The 16191-nt window shown below is 45.6% G+C and overlaps 1 protein-coding gene across 1 annotated transcript in view; it reads left to right on the forward strand.

Annotated features, from left to right (window-relative positions):
* The window catches only part of Atp8b1 (ATPase phospholipid transporting 8B1), a 117985-nt gene that overhangs the window by 58080 nt on the left and 43714 nt on the right, over positions 1-16191 (forward strand). The window contains exons 3-4 of the mRNA XM_078029965.1: positions 14419-14516; positions 15723-15836. Of these exons, the coding sequence (XP_077886091.1) occupies positions 14419-14516; positions 15723-15836 (212 nt within the window). The remainder of the gene's footprint in view (positions 1-14418; positions 14517-15722; positions 15837-16191) is intronic.

Genomic DNA, 16191 nt, shown 5'->3' on the forward strand with positions numbered 1-16191 from the left:
ACATTCGATTGTCAAGGACTGTATGTGTGTAAGACCAGCAGGACCAGATTTGAGCCTCTCAACACCTTCACCTTGTGCACCTGGCATTTCACAGGAGTCTGGCGTTCCCATACCTTTTGTTCAGTCATTTGTGAATATAAAATGGCTTTGGCTGTGTGGCAGGAATTTTTTAATGAGCCTCTACTTGCCACGAGGGGCCCCGTTGGGCAGCAGCCGTGCCACCTGCAGGAGTCAGGCCGGCTTCAGGGGCAGGGTCTAGAGGAGGGGATATTTCATGTAAATGGCTGGGCAGGAAATAGTGTAGGCTTTGTGGACCACACAGGCTCTGTTGCAACTACTCAACTCTGCCCACATCACCTAGAGGTGGCCACGGACAGCAGGTCACGTAGGGCGACAGAGTGTGGCTTGCTTTCACCGTTGTGCTTTTTTCTCTGTGGCTTTCTGTTTCCTGCTGGTTCACCCAGCCTGTGAACACACATGGCCTCCCGAGGCTCTTCTGCTCCCGGGAAGCTGAGCCACTTCTTCTGTGGCTGCTCAGAGTCTAGCAGAAGGAACTGCGTTTTGCCCTTCAAAGAGGTCACCCCGCACTGCTGCCTCCACCTCTCCAGCTGTGTCTCCTACTGCTTCATCTCAAAGAAGTCTGGTTTCATTTGGTTTCCCCAGAGTCTGTCTGGGCAGTTCTGTCCTGCTGTCGCTCCTTGTCCCCTACTTTTTTCCCCCTTTGAGATCTGCCACCTGGTGAAGCTGTTGTTCTTTTTCTAAACAGTTTTTACCTGTAGAAAAGAACTCGAGACACCACGAAATCCCACTGCTGTACTGATTCTTCTTCTTGTCTTGGTCAGGATGGGTCACTCTACAGAGGACCTGTAGGGATCCATGAGGGCCCCCATCCCTCCACAGGCTCAGAACGCTGGGGAGCCAGGACCCACGTGGATCCTTGGTCCTCCAGCTGTCCTTATCCAGCATTTAGATGAATGAGACCTGAACAAGGGCTTCGGGGTGTGAATTTAAGGTATTGAGAACTGACCTAATGGACTTTCTGTCCCAAAGCAGAAGGTACTGAAATCATGATCGCTGAGAAAAAATTAAGATGGAAACACCACCAATCTGGACGGGAAGATGGTCTCTGTCATAAGAGGTGCAGAATGGGTATTAGTGGAATGGGGATTCAGCTGAGGTAGTAGCCAGACAGGTTAGCAAGGGAATGCTAGGTGATTGCCCAGAGAGTGAATAAAACTTGCTTCTTCCTCATTCCTTCCCTCTGCTACTTGAAATCTCCTATCACAACCTCACGATCTCTGCAGTCTGTAGATACCTGGTGAGCTGGCAGGAGAATTGGCTCTGTGGGGGTGAAGGGTAAACTTTCCTGTTGGTACCTGGTGCCGCACGGTCAGATGTGTGTCCCAGGATGCAGCAAAGGGACTGGGGTTGGGTGCCTGCTGAAATGTCAGAGGAGCACGTAGTGGGTGGAAACCCTGCCTCTGTGTTTTTCCACTTCTGCCTGCACATTCTGGTGGTCAGGGCCCTTTCCTACTCATTCATTTTCCAGAGCATCTGTTTTGTAGATTTCTCATAATATGGGCTTTGACAGCGCTTAGTCTTGATCTTGGCTCACAGTCTTTTCCAAAGGTGGTTTATATTCCTTGGGGATTTTATTGGTTCTCATTTTCCAAAACCTCTGTCAAATGACTGCCTGTGATTTGTTACAAAAGTTATTACTCCAACAACTCTATTTGTCTTTCCCAAGCACACAAAGGACTTTCAGTAAATGCTCGACCTCTTCCTTCCCATTTCACTTCTGCCCGGCATCCCCATGATGCTCTCCCTCCTGCCTCCCTTCCTCCCCCTCCCCCCACATCCCCTTCTCTTCTTCCTCCTCCTATTTTCTCCCTCCCTCTCCCTCTCCCTCTCTCTCTTTCCTTCTCTGTGGGTTCTTTCTTTCTCCTCCCTCCCTCCCTTCCTCCCTCCCTTCCTTTCTTGTCTCTCTTGGGCATTTCTCAGTCAAGGTTGAGATCACCCTCATCTGTCTTTCTTGACACCGTACACCATGGATATTTTCCTTCCAGGAATTCAACTCTTGGGACACCAGAGCATGAGTCACCCTGTGAAGTGTCAGAGGGCTGAGTAGCCCTGGGCCCAGCCCCCATTCCAGCAGCCCATGAACCCAGGTCATTTCTTTAATGACATCCTCGTCACCCAGAAAGTTGATTTTTCTTTTTTAAAAGAATGAAAATGCCCCAGTCAGCTGAGCTTTCATGTTCAACAAGAGTTTTGAGAGACCCATTGAAAGTGCTTTTCCCTTGAAGGACCTTCATTGTGTGCTGTGAGAATCAAGAACAAGAGCAAACACGCTGCTAGAATGCACGTGGAGGAAGAGATAGCAGGCAGAGTCGCTGGGGTAACTTTGCCCTTAGTAAAGTGCTGGCAGGAACGAGCAGGAACGTTTTCCAGGCTTACGGGCCAACACTTGCCTTTCCTGGTGAACACAGGAGAACGCTGGTTCTCCTAGATGGTCCCGGACACAAACCCAGAGACCGGAAACTTGGGATTCTTGTTCTCTGTCCATTACTGTAGAAGGATCCAAGAAGTTTTAGCTTCAAAGAAACCAGTTGAACCTCATTCATCCAGAGTTCCTATAATTCCTTGACTGTGGGATGCTGTTTTTTTTAAGCCAACCACCCCTGATTCTTGTGACCCAGACCAACTCCTTGGGTAATTCTGTGCCAGCAGGAACCAGCTCAGAGACAAAGTCCTAGGGAAGAAATTAGTGCCCCAGAGAGGGTTTCTGGTTGGCACATAGTGGCTGGGTCCTGCGAGCCTCTGCATGGGATGTGAACACAGCCCCCAGCCTCCTTGCAAAGTTGCTTTATCTGTCCTCGGGCCTTTCAGCTGTGGCTGGCTTACACATCTGCACGCTTCTGACCCAACCCCTGCCTTCCAAATCAGGTGGACGTTCTGCCTCCTGCTTTCATGGCCAGGCTTCTGGAAACCCATCATGGACCATCCCATTCTCCCATTGGGCTGGGTTCTTCCCTCTGCAGGCTGCCCTGCCACCAGACAGATAATGCTCTTTTCAACGTCACCAAGAAGCCAGGTGCCAAGCCTTCTGTCAACTCTCATCCTCCACTGCTGTTTGCTCTGAAGCACCTGAACTTCCTAGCAGAGCCTCTCTTAGGAAGCCCTCCACGTCCCCTTCCGGTCTCTTCTTCCTTCTGTCCCTTGCTCCTTCACCCTTTGTACGTTCCTGTCCCCATTCACACTTGTGTCTGCAGATGCTCCTGTAACCAGCTCACCTTTTTCATGCACCTGTTCCCCATTTGTCACTCTGAGTGGTGTTTAAGAAGAGAGAGCCAGGCTCAGACCACGTGGGCTCTGGTCCTGCCTTCATTTCATTCTAGCTATGTGACCTTGAGGACGGGTCTTTCCCTCTGTGTGCCTCAATGTCCTCATCTGAAAAATAGGCTTCATACCAAGGCCTACTCTATAGGGTGATTGTAAGGGTTAAATCAGAAAGTAAATATGAAGGACTTAGGTCTGCTTTGGGGCATGCAGTAAGTGCTAAATAAATATCAACTATTGCTACCTCCCACCCTGCAGTACTCTCTTAATATTGTTCACTTCGAAGCCAAAACGTCATCTGCCCACCCATCATCTCCTCTTCACTTTGGGGTATTTGGATTCTCCTGCCCCAGCCCCCAAAACAGCTAAAGCTGCGGAGTCCTTCTTATTAACAGATGATTCCCTCCCCAAATCCGAGAGCAATGGATGCATAAACGTCTGGATCAGTAACAGTTCTCCCGGTGATCAATTTGTCCACATATTAAGAAACTTTGGCTGACATTCCTGCCTCTGCCACCGTAAGCTTTTCCCTTCCATACCATCTTCCCTGGGAAAGGCCGCCCCAGCTCCTGCAGAACAGCCGAGCGAAGCCAAGGCGGTGAAACCAGAAAGCCTCATTCATACATGACTTGATGGGCCTGTGTGTGAAGGATGAGGGGAATTCATTAGGGGAAGGGAGAGACCTGTGGGACCATAGGGGCTGACATCCCGAAGTTCTATGGCAGGAGGAAAGGTGGCATGCTGGTGGCATGCAGAGGCACTGACATCAGGCCCTGGGGAATGAGGATGCCCCAGGGAACGTGCCTGGTCTCCTTCCTATCACGCAGAGTGTAAACCTGAGTGACTCACTGTAGATGATCGTGTCAGTGCTGTGAGGGCCTGAGGGCCGACCTGTCCTACTCTGAGCTGGTTTTGGAGCCCTGGGCTCCATACCTGCTTGCTCTCGAGGGGGTTTGTGAATGAGTGGGGAACCACTGGGTTTACCTGAGCTCAGTCCTGAGCAAGAGTGAGTGAGGGGTGATTGAGCTCAGAGGCCTCAGACGCATGAAGAAAAGCTCCAAGGAGCTGGGGGTTCAAGGAACTGCAAAGTATTCTTAGAGCTATGATGGGGGAGGAAGTCCTGCTTACGAGCTTGCACACCATCCTGAAGAATTTGGGGCTAAAAATAACGTGGTGAGTGGAGCAGCAGCCACCTTCCCCAGCCGCCTCTGGGCTGGCGCTGCTCCCCTCGGCTGGTCCTCATCCTAGAAAAAGATTCCGTTGCTCTGGATCCCGTTCTGGCTCCTCCCTGGCCCTCAGCCAGTGTGGTTTGGCTCTACCTTCTCTCCTGGCTGGCCTGGCTGCCCTAAGCCTTATTCACCACGGACGCCTTGTCCTGTCCTCAGTCCCTGGGTCACCTGAGCCTTTCCCACCCGTCTGCAGCCACTGCCTGGAGCAGCCCCTGCCTGTGACTGGCTCCTTCTCACCCTCCAGGTTGTCGTGGGTGTCACCTCCTTAGAGGGGACTTCTTTGACTCTCAATCCTGGGCTAGACCAGATCCCCTCAGTGTGGGGTCTTCAGCCCCTTGTACTTCCCTTCAGACTCCTGATGCATTTAGGAAGTCCTTGAGGGATGGTGTGACAGAAGAAGCCCACCCACCTTGGGAGTGTTGGCTTCATGCTGACCTGGGCCATGTCTGTCCCATGCAGAGCACAAAATCGGCATTGAATGTGGCGGGGGGAGGGCATGAAGTTGTTAGGGAGCCCTCTTTAGCAGCAGTGGAGAGAAGAGGGTGGAGTAACCCAGTGAGAACCTTAAGCAAGAAACTAAAGGATGGAAAGGAAGGAACTGGTCCCGATACGCAGTAAGGATCTGACATTCGGAGTTGAAGGACAAGGAGCCCTGAGGATGAATGTGCAGCTCAGGCTCCTGAATGGATAACCTAGATATCTATTCTCTCTCTCTCTCTCTCTCTCTCTCTCTCTCTCTCTCTCTCTCTCTCACACACACACACACACACACACACACACTCACACTTCCAACTTTGGTGAGTAGAATTACACCAGAGGACAGGTGGCTTGTAATATAGGGTGTTGGGGGAGAGCTTCCTTCACTGAGAGATTAGTGATAGAGGGATGGGGTGGGGTTGAGGCCAGGTGTCTTGCTTTATAGAACTTGTTTTTCACTAATGTGTTTATGACCAACTTTGAGAAGCTCTTGCTCATGGAGACCTAATGCCACTGGTGTTTTTTTTTTTTTCCTCCCTGCTGGTTTGGAGCTTCCAAAATAGACTTACCATGATTGACGCCACCTCAGGAAGGCACTGGCCATTGCACTGATGGGGTTCTCAGTGCTGCCTGTGCTTGGAGCACAGCCCATCCCTGGCAGCCTTTGAGTTAAGGCCTGTCCACCCACCAGCACCATCTCTGTGCTAATTAGAAATGCAGAACCTCTGGCTGCTCCTGGTCCCAAAGTCCCCAGGGGATCCCCAGGTTCCTCGTTCCCCAGGGCCTGATGTCTCAATGAGGGGGTGAGGGCAAATTTTAAAAAGCAGTCAAAACCTGAGGATACCTCCCTTGCTCAGACCTGATGGGGGCCGTGGGCCTGTTTATTGCTTCCGTGGGAAAACAGCTGGTTGAGCAGAGCTCTCAGACACTGCAGCCCAGCCTCGCCTGTTAACCACACCACCCGGGATCTCTGCTGGGCCCCTGACTAAAGTGGAATCCCTGGGGAGGGGCCCAGGCATTGGGATGTATTCAGAGCCCCTTTTGGAGATTCAAATAGGATCTGGAGCAGGGCTTCTCAGAGTCCTGGGACACGGAATCCATCTGGGGTTCTTGTTAAAGTCTATATTCCCGTGCTGGAAGACTGGGCTGCGTCCCTGCATTTCTAGCCAGATCCCGGGTCATGCCGCTAGTCCACACGTGTCCTTTCTGTGCTCTTGCTGCTACTGTCCCGTTTGCCTGGAAGCCCTTCCCCTCTCTCCTCTTCCTTTACTTGCATACTTCTGAGGTGGTTTCTAAGAAATCAATGCAAGGGCAGCTCTTCCAAAAAGTATACCCTGACAGCCCCACCCGGGGCTGGATGAGAATTCCCACCAGCCAAGTGTTTATCATTAGGACACTTTGAGAATTCTGGGTAGGTCTCCCTCTGTGCCCCTACCCTGGCTAGACAATGAAGCCTTGGGAGTTGGGATTAGGCTTGCTTGACAGGTGGTTTCTCTTGGAAATGGGTTTCACAGCTCTTATTCCATACCAGTGCTTCTCAAACTTCACTGTGTATAAGGATTATGTGGGGGGCTCATGAGACACTGCTGGGCTCCATCCCACCATTTCTGATGGCATCATTCTGGTGGGAGGCCTGAGAACGGACATTTCTAACAAGTTCCCAGGTGCTGATGCCGGTCTGGAACCCTCACTTTGAGAACTGCTGCTCTAGGTGATGACTGTTGCAGCTGACCTGCACTTTCTCTATCCTTGGGTTTTAGAGACAATGTGGGTAGAAGTTGAGCCTCAGGAAACCAGAACCCTTGGCCGGAGGAAGATGAGCTGTATCTACCCTCCTAGGCATGGCAATTTTATGGTTTGATGGTCATTTTCTGTTCTGGGCCTACGCTGTATTGGAAAGACTAGTATATTTAGGACCCAGTGACCAATGTGCCACCCGAGAGAGGCTGGGCATAAGGGGTAAGAGAGGACAGGGCACACTTCTTCTTTTTTTTCTTAATCTTTTTTGTGGGGAGCCACTCCAAATGCACACACAAACTTTAAGTCCTGATGCACCATGGGTATCTGAAAGATCGCTGTAGTCTGGCATGGTAGTGTCCTAACTCGTGACTCATGCTTTTCCCTCACTGGGATAACAAGAGGGGGCCCTAGGAGTAGGCGGCACCCAGAGGGATTGAGCTACACTCAACTGTTTCTTTGTAATCTTACCCCTTTGCCCTTTTTGGGATAGAATGTTCCATGGAACCTCCCCTTGTGTGTTCTCTATATAAGAATAAACAATTCCAGTGGCTGTCTCGCTTTCCAACGACCCTTAAGGTCACAAAGCCATCTCTGGATTATTGAAAAGGCAATTCTGGGTGATTGCATGCTTTCTTTGTTGTTTTCTTGAGTTATTGGAATAGTCAGATTTTGTGAACCTAGTCGCCAGCAAGGAGAGATGGCGATACTCCTTTTTTATTCTAATTTGTTATATATGACAGCAGAATGCAGTACAATTCATAGTATACATATAGAGCACAATTTTTTCATATCTCTGGTTGTACACAAAGTAGAGTCACACCATTCGTGTCTTCATACATGTACTTAGAGTAATGATGTCCATCTCATTCCACTGTCTTTCCTACCCCCTGCCCCCTCCCTTCTGCTCCCTCCCCTTAGCTCTGTGTAGAGTTTGTGTAATCCACCCATGCTCCCCTCCAACCCCATTACGAATCAGCCTCCTTATATTGAAGAAAACATTTGGCACTTGGTTTTTTGGGATTGGCTTACTTCACTTAGCATTATATTCTCCAACTCCATCCATTTACCTGCAAATGCCATAATTTTATTCTCTTTTAATGTTGAGTAGTATTCCATTGTGTGAATATAGACCACATTTTCGTTATCCATTCATCAACTGAAGGGCATCTAGGTTGGCTCCACAGTTTAGCTATTGTGAATTGTGCTGCTATAAACATTGATGAGGCTGTGTCCCTGTAGTATGCTGTTTCTAAGTCCTTTGGATATAGACTGAGGAGAGTGATAGCTGGGTCAAACGGTGGTTCCATTCCCAGTTTTCCAAGAAATCTCCATACTGCTTTCCATATTGACTGCACCAGCAGTGTATGAGTGTGCCTTTTTCAGGGCCCACTTAATACCCACCGGACTTGACCCGCACCCTTCAGGCCACAGCCATCCAGTGCCCCTCAGGAGAGCTGGCTTTCTTTCTTTCTTTCTTTCTTTCTTTCTTTCTTTCTTTCTTTCTTTCTTTCTTTCTTTCTTTCTTTCTTTCTTTCTTTCTCTCTCTCTCTCTCTCTCTCTCTCTCTCTCTCTCTCTCTCTCTTTCTTTCTTTAAATATCTTTTTCGTTGTTGATAGACCTTTATTTATTTATATGCAGCACTGAGAATCGAACCCAGTGCCTCACATGTGCCAGGCAAGTGTGCTACCCATGAGCCCCAGCCCCAGCCCGAGAGCTGGCTTTCTGACCTGCCAGCTCATCAACTTTCTCAATTCTTCTTGCCATCATGAGCACCTCTTCTATCTCTACTTTTCCTTATGGCTTATCCTTGTTGAGTCTTTTCTTTCTTTCAAAACATTTTATGATAACAAAAAGTACATAAAACAGAAGTGCATAGTTGATCAGATAATTTTTAAGTGAATCCAAGCGGCACTAACCTCCATGCCAATCATGGGCACATGGCCAGTGATGTGGACACCCCCCAGTCATCACCACCTTTCCCTCCCTCCTTCCCACCTCTGCAGAGGTAAATTTCATGCTCATTTTTATAGCAATAACTCCTTTTCCACCTAATACATGTCACTAGTTTTCTTTTGCATGTGTTTGAACTTTGAGTATACTTGGGGCCATGGCAGTATGGATTCATTCTCATTTAAAGGTGTTTTTAAACATTTTTCCATATGGTTGAGTTTAAATATGGTTTACTTCCATGCCTGCGTAGACTTCCATCTTTTCCAGTATTCCCCGCTTCTCTTGATTTATTCCCACCATTCATCCATTCATCCCCTTGCATATATATATATATATATATATATATATATGCAAGAGAGAGAGATAGGAAGAGTATGTATATATAGTGGAAGAATGTATATACATGTAATACAATGATATAATGACTAAAGGAACATCAAGCAACTTACATATTTCTTTTATATAGAAACTGATAGGAGGAATGGAATTGTAAACATATTTTTTACAAAGCAATACATGCAGATGCATCCAATTATAAAAGGGTACAGGGTGAGAATGAAACACCATCCCTGCCCCTTCTGTCCTTCATCTCTGCATTTGCATTTCCCAGGAAGAAACTGCTCTCACGATTTTCTTATAGGTACTTCCAGATATCTATAGTAGTATGGATAGAAGCCTGTGCCCTGATGTGCTCAGGGATACACATGACATCAGATTATAGGCATGTGTATGTGCATGTATGCATTTATGTTGTGCATTAATTCAGTACATCACACAGCTGAAAGCACAGGATGGTCAGCACCCTTCTGCTTCTGTCACTTTAACTGTGTCATATGGAGAACTTCCCAATTGTCCATATAAAGTCACCTGTTAAGCAGCTGCTTTGGTAGGCATTTAGTTTGTTTCTAATCTCTCTGATAAACAGGCTGCATTGAATAGCCCTGCAGTGTGACATTGCCATCATCAGCACCCTAGGGGTGGTATATACATGGAGAATAAGTCCTACTAGTGGGATTATTCAGAGATGGGGCGGGGGGCTAATGCTCCACAGAGACTATCTACAGGATCTAAATTCTCCCCTTGTTTTTTAACCCAGAGTGTCATTATATTCTTTACTCTGCCAATATTTTTTCTTATATAAATAATAAGGTAAAAATTGGGACCTCTATGAGAAATTACATTTTTCTTTGATGACCATGAATATCTTTTTACACATTGAAGAGCCTTTTGAATTTCCCTTTGTATGAACTGTCTATTCATGTCCTACATCCATTTCTCTCTCTGGCTTGTTTGTTTTCTTTTGGTTGTTATGATTTTAAGCTTTTGACCTGTCTACTCTCCAAGTTTGCTGTGGTTGGTACCAGTCAATGGAGGTTTTTGGTTCTTGGTAGATCTGTAAAGCAAGAATTCAGAGCCAGCAAAGAGGATAGGGCTGAGGCCAGTGTATTTCCTTGCCAGATGGTGGTGATCAAAGGACTTGGTGACTGTGGGAACACTCTAGACATCACGTAGCAGTGTTTAGATGCTTCAATGACACAAGCATTTGCCAGACTGAGGGGAGGTTTGGGACCACATGTGGCTCATGTTAAATGCATCTCTGGACATGTGCCTTGATGGTTTTGTTGACACAACCCTGGAGAGTTGTCTTTGTGGCTTTTAACTAAAGGGCCATATGGTGAAAGTGCAGTTTATTTTTTTGCTGGTAAATTTACTATTTTTCTTCTGTTCATCTGTATTTCCATTCCAGAAAATGGAACAAGATATCTTCTTTTTCTATAAATCAGCCCTGTGGTCCAAGTTTCCAATAAAGGTCTAAGTGGATACTTAATAAATATTTGACCCAAAAGGCAAATACCTCAAGTATTTAGCCTTCCTAAACATACACGCATTACTGCAGCATTTCTCAAACAATATTAATAAGTGTTCAGTGATGACCTAAAAATATGCCCATGATCACATGAATTTTGAAAAGATGAATTAAATAAATTTCTTTACTCCAGGGCTTCTCAGAGCCTTTAATGGTTCAACGCATCCATTTCGTGTCTGAGAGAGGGATGCACAATTTTGCAAATGTCTTTTTGACCACAGAACACCATTTTCACATTCTGTAAGATCTTTGACTGAAATGCAACTCAAACAATTAGCTCAAATCTCAGGAAAAAAATCGAAGAAGACATCACTTTGTTTGCCCATTGATTTGTCTGAATTAGGGCAAACACGGAACCTTAACTGGAAATAGGGTTTTCGATTACTTGACTGCAATCGAAAGTCAAGTAGAAAGGCTCTTGTGGTTAAATCTCAGATAGGAAGACACATCGGTGATTTTCTCTGGGCTACCCTAAGTTTTATCAAATACGTCAAATTAAGAAGCCAAGGCCATACCTCGTAACCTCGAGATGCTCCTACTTGAGGTCAGAAAGCATTCCTCTGAGACTTCCAAATCAAAGTGGACTGGGGGTTAGGGTGTGGTGCAGGGACTAGATAGAGCAACCAGCAGATGGGGGCTTAATTACCAAGTAGATTTACAGAGCCACATGGGGAACCACAGGAAGGCTGGGGAAGCTTGTGACATCCAGCTCATTAACGGGATGGCTGTTCTTTGGTCCTGAGTATTTAAGATTGATTTGAGACCATTGTCATGGGGCCTTTTCTCTCTTCTCCAGGAATCTCATCTGGTTTTCTGCTCAGCCTTTCTGACATTTAATATGGCATCCTGGTATTCTTAGAGGTATTCTAGAACAATAGTAGCCAGGTTATGTCACCAAGTCATCTGCTAGCTCAAGTACACCATTAAGAGCACATACATTTATAGATTACCATGAAATAGAATGGATTCAAGATTACCCTGTGTAATGTCTTTTTCTTTTTCTTTTTTTTCTTTTCTTTTAACTTATTTTCCTTTAGAGCACTTCTTGGAGTGGGAAAGAAATGTTCTGATTGCAGACATTATTATAGTGCTCATGGGTTGGCTTATGGTTCCATTTCTCATTTTCCCTTTTGATAAAAGTGCACTTGAGCAGAAAGATGCCAGGAACGTTTCTATTTGTCACAACATAACACTTATGAATACCCGATGAGTGGCAGCTGAAATCGTGCAAGAAAAGCATTCAGTAACAGTACTGTGGTTTAAAAAAAGTAATCAGATTAATTATTTGCATTCTTCAGTAGACCACACTTGAACCTCTTACAGTATTATCTCTATTTCCTAGGGAGTAGGAGTTGGAAAAATGAGCCATTTAAAAAGTTGAGATGAAATATTTTCGAAAGTATGATGTCTTTAGCTTTATAATAGCCCTAAGATTGATCATTTTGTAATTTCTTACTTGTAAATGCTCTTTAATATATTTCCCTTCTCCAAAAAATGGTTGTGCCACACTGGTAAATTTTATCAAAACCTGGTTTACCCACATGTGGATTTAAAGAATCACAGGGAGGGACTCATGTGCATGCACTTCATCAAGGGAAATTCATGGGAAGGCCAATGCTGACAGGTTCTGCCTGGGATTTTCTTCTTGTCTACAGCCTTCAGTAGCAGTGTGTTTGTCCTCCGGAGCATAGTCACACATGGGGGCAGCAGGAGAGAGGTTAAACCTGTCCTAAGCCACCCTTCCAAGTCAGTGCTTAGGTTCCACCGATAGGTCACCCATTTTGGTAGAAAGGAAACAAGTCGAGGATAAACTGCCCCTCAGCGCTTGTGGATTTTGCTTTTCCTAGTCATGCAAAAGGTATCTGGGGTGCTACTATATGAATATAAGAATAAGCTTGGCATGTTCTAGTCTTGCCCAAGAACCACTCTAGGAAGGAAAGGAACACATGGCACTCGTGGCCTCTGGGTGGCGCAGTAGTGGTGATTGTTGTCCTGGCTGGTGTGGCTGGGATGTAGAGCAGGTGTGTGGGAGAGGGGCTGACATTACCCCTCTTCATAAGAATGTGCTCACTCAAAGTGCACATCTGCCTCATTCCCCATGGTCAGAGTCAACCTCACCCCTGGGAGGCTGTGGAGGGACAGCTGAGGATGAAGATGTGTATGCTGGGGGTGGTAGCCAAAAGAACAGGCCACAGAGGGTCATAAAGGATAGCTGCTGCTGAGGGGTGAATTTCTGTGGAGGCCCGTGTCCTAGAATGTGACGGGCAGCTGCAGTCACTCCCTCCAGCTGGGACTGTGATTTTCAAGACCCAAAGGCAGAGGCAGAGCTGTCGAAGGACTGCTGTGAGTGAGCAGTGCAGTGGCTTGTTCAACATGTCCAGAGGGGACACCTGTCCAAGGGAGGGATGCTTCAGACACACAGACACAAGGGAACAACTTCTTTCAGATCAACAAAAGAGCAGAAATGATCAGCGTGCACAGCTTGGTCCACAGGGAGACCTGGGCCTTGAGTCCACGGCCGGATGTCATACTGTTGTCCTATGAAGAGCATGCTGGGCATGCCCAGCCACCAGGGCAGCAAGTCTGTAACAATCTCCAAGTGAACCAGGCTCCCTCTCTTGAAGCTTTTAAAGATCTCTGGTCATGACCCTGAGAAACAGTGCTACTGGTGAAGTTTGCCACTGGCCAACTTCCTGCTGTAGCTCCGTCTTCCTCCAGACACATGGAAAGATATTCCTGGCTGTGGGGGGAAATTGAAGCCTCTGTTGGAAGGCTATAGCAGCTGGGGACACTTATGGAGATGCCTGGGTTTAAGGCAAAGATAGGAAGAGTCCAGTGACCACAGAGCTCTTGGGAGGATCTCAGGATGGAGCTTACACCAAGAGCCTCTATGCTGGATGATAAATATACAGAGGTACACATGGAGGCTTGGACAGAGTTGGGGACTATTCTATTAAAATAGGAGCACAGTCTTCCATCCCAGGGAGAATCAGGCTAGCAAAGTCATGTGGGGGAGAGAGGTGGGAAGAAACATTTTATGGGACTTTCGTTGGGTGAGAATGTTCTCTCCCACAGCAGACAAGCTTTCTCAAGTTCCCTGGAATCTAGACACAGCAATGGAATGGACGGAGTCCATTCAGAACTTGGAAAGACATTGAACTTGATGAACATTAGTCATCAGGATGAGGCAGTGCACAACATTGACAGGTAACCTCAGGACTGAGAAGTGTTGAATTAGGTGGTGAGATCCTTTTCCTCTGATTTATTCATTCATTAAATATTTAATGCAATATAAATTTTACAAACTATGTCAGTAAGATTGAAAAAAATAATAATTTAATTGAGCTGTGACCTTCTAGGGCCCTAGTATTTTTGTTTGGGTCATGTTTAGATGAGGATTATTCTTTTCAAATTCTAATGTTCTGTGAACACCTGGTCAAGTCACAACCTGGATATTACATTGATAGCACTGCTGTAACAAAGTACCACAAACAAGCTGGGTGGCTTAAACAACAGAAATTTATTTTCTCACAGTTCTGGAGCCTGGAAGTCCAAGATCAAGGTACCACAGATTTGATTCCTTCCAAGGATGGTGAGATCAGGATCCACTTCAGGCCTCTCTTGGCTAACAGATGGCCATCTTCTCCAAGTGACTTCGTATCATTGTCTCTCTCTCTGCATCCAAATTTCCCCTTGTTACAAAGACCTTAGTCATATTGGATTAGGACCCATTCCGATGACCTCACTGTAATTTGATTCCCTCGGCAATGACCCTGCTTTTTCTATTTACATACTTTTTCTCTTTCTCTTTTAAAGATTGCACTTGGCAAGTTAAAGCGAATGATCGAAAGTACCACGAACAACCTCATTTTATGAACACAAAGTTCTTTTGTATTAAGGAGAGCAAATATGCGGTGAGTTGATTCCTAAGTTATATGTATTAAAGCCATTTTCTCTAGTTGCTATCATGCTTGCCAGCCTCAGACCGCACCTGCCTTCCAAGTAACCACTAGCCTGGATCTGTTGATAATCCTCCTTAGTTGTATAAAATCCATTTTTATTGAAGCTTATCTACCCTGACAATAGGTAGAGAAGACTTGAAACAAGTCACTATAATTAGATTATAGGTGTGTGCAAAGCTCTCTTTAAAATATTTTATAAAAGAAGATAAAATAATGTCACCAAAACTTTATGTTGGAAAGTAATGAATTCGAAACAAATCTTAATTACTGATTTTTCTCCCTCCTTTGCCTAAGATGGGTTTAAAGACTTTAACGATTTATTTTCCACCTAAAATAATACTGATTACTTTCGCAATGAAACACCTGTTAGGTGTGGGCTGAGGGCCACCTTAACGAACCACAACTGGGTGGCTTAGAACAACAGAAGTTTATTTTCTGACAGTTCAGGGAGCTAGGAGTCCAGAATTAAGATGTTGGCAGGGTTGATTCTTCCTCCAGAGAAAGTCAGTTCGGAGCCTCTCTCAACTTTGGGTGTTTGCCACAGTCCCTGGTATTACCTGGTTTGTAGATACATCCCTCTGATCCCTGCCTCTGTTTTCAGGTGGCATTATCCCTGTGTGTCTCTGTGTCCAATTTTCCCCTTCTTATAAGGACACCAGTCTCCACCTTAGGGTTCAATCTAATCCATTATGGCTTCATGTAGATTGTATCTGCAAAGACCTCATTGCCAAAGAATACTCCATTCACAGGTTTGGGGATTGGGACTTGTATCTTTTGGGGGACATGGCTCAATCCAGAAGATTGTCTTATACTCTTTGTTCCATGGTCTTCTTCATTCCCCCTTTAATAAAGGTATTTGTGTTTCTGATCTGCTTGTGTTGACATCTGCCTTCACCCCTTTTTCTAAGATGCTGTCATGGGTCAAAGTATTGAGGGCAGGATCATAAGGCTAGTCTCACATCTGTATCTTGTTCCTCCTTCTGACATAAGACTCCAAGTCGTCATTCTGAGGCCTGGCTAGAAGTAAAGTCTTACAGGGAATCAGAATCTTTCTGATGGATGGCCCTAGGTCACTGTAGGCCATGGGATATAGTGACTTTTACAGGTATGGAGATATATGGCACCATTTAGAATAACTTTCTTATTTTTTTCCAACAGAGTAATGCAATTAAAACATACAAGTACAACGTACTCACCTTCCTACCAATGAATTTATTTGAACAGTTTAAGAGAGCAGCTAACTTCTATTTCCTGGTTCTTCTTATCTTGCAGGTAATGCCCTTTGGTTTCTTAAATCTGTGTGAATCATGATGACTTTCTAACATTAAGTTTTGAACACATAATGTGGACAGTTTTGAAACTGTTCTGTATTAACAGCTTCCTACACAAGGAAGTAGTGCCTCACCCACAGAACCAGCTCACTCAGTGTTTGAACAGGGAAGGAAATGCATGGAAGTCGATTCTAGTTCTATTTTTTTTTTTAGTTTCATTTCTTATAACGTATGTGTTGAAACTGATATCCCCAAAGTGAATAAAACTAAAATCTTCACTTTGTAGAATTATTTGTGATGAAACCTATTTTTTTTGTGTTTGTCCTCTATTTTTGTACTTAGTTGCCTAATTTCCC

This window comes from Ictidomys tridecemlineatus, chromosome 13, assembly GCF_052094955.1.
Source record: "Ictidomys tridecemlineatus isolate mIctTri1 chromosome 13, mIctTri1.hap1, whole genome shotgun sequence".
Classification (NCBI taxonomy): Eukaryota; Metazoa; Chordata; class Mammalia; order Rodentia; family Sciuridae; genus Ictidomys; species Ictidomys tridecemlineatus.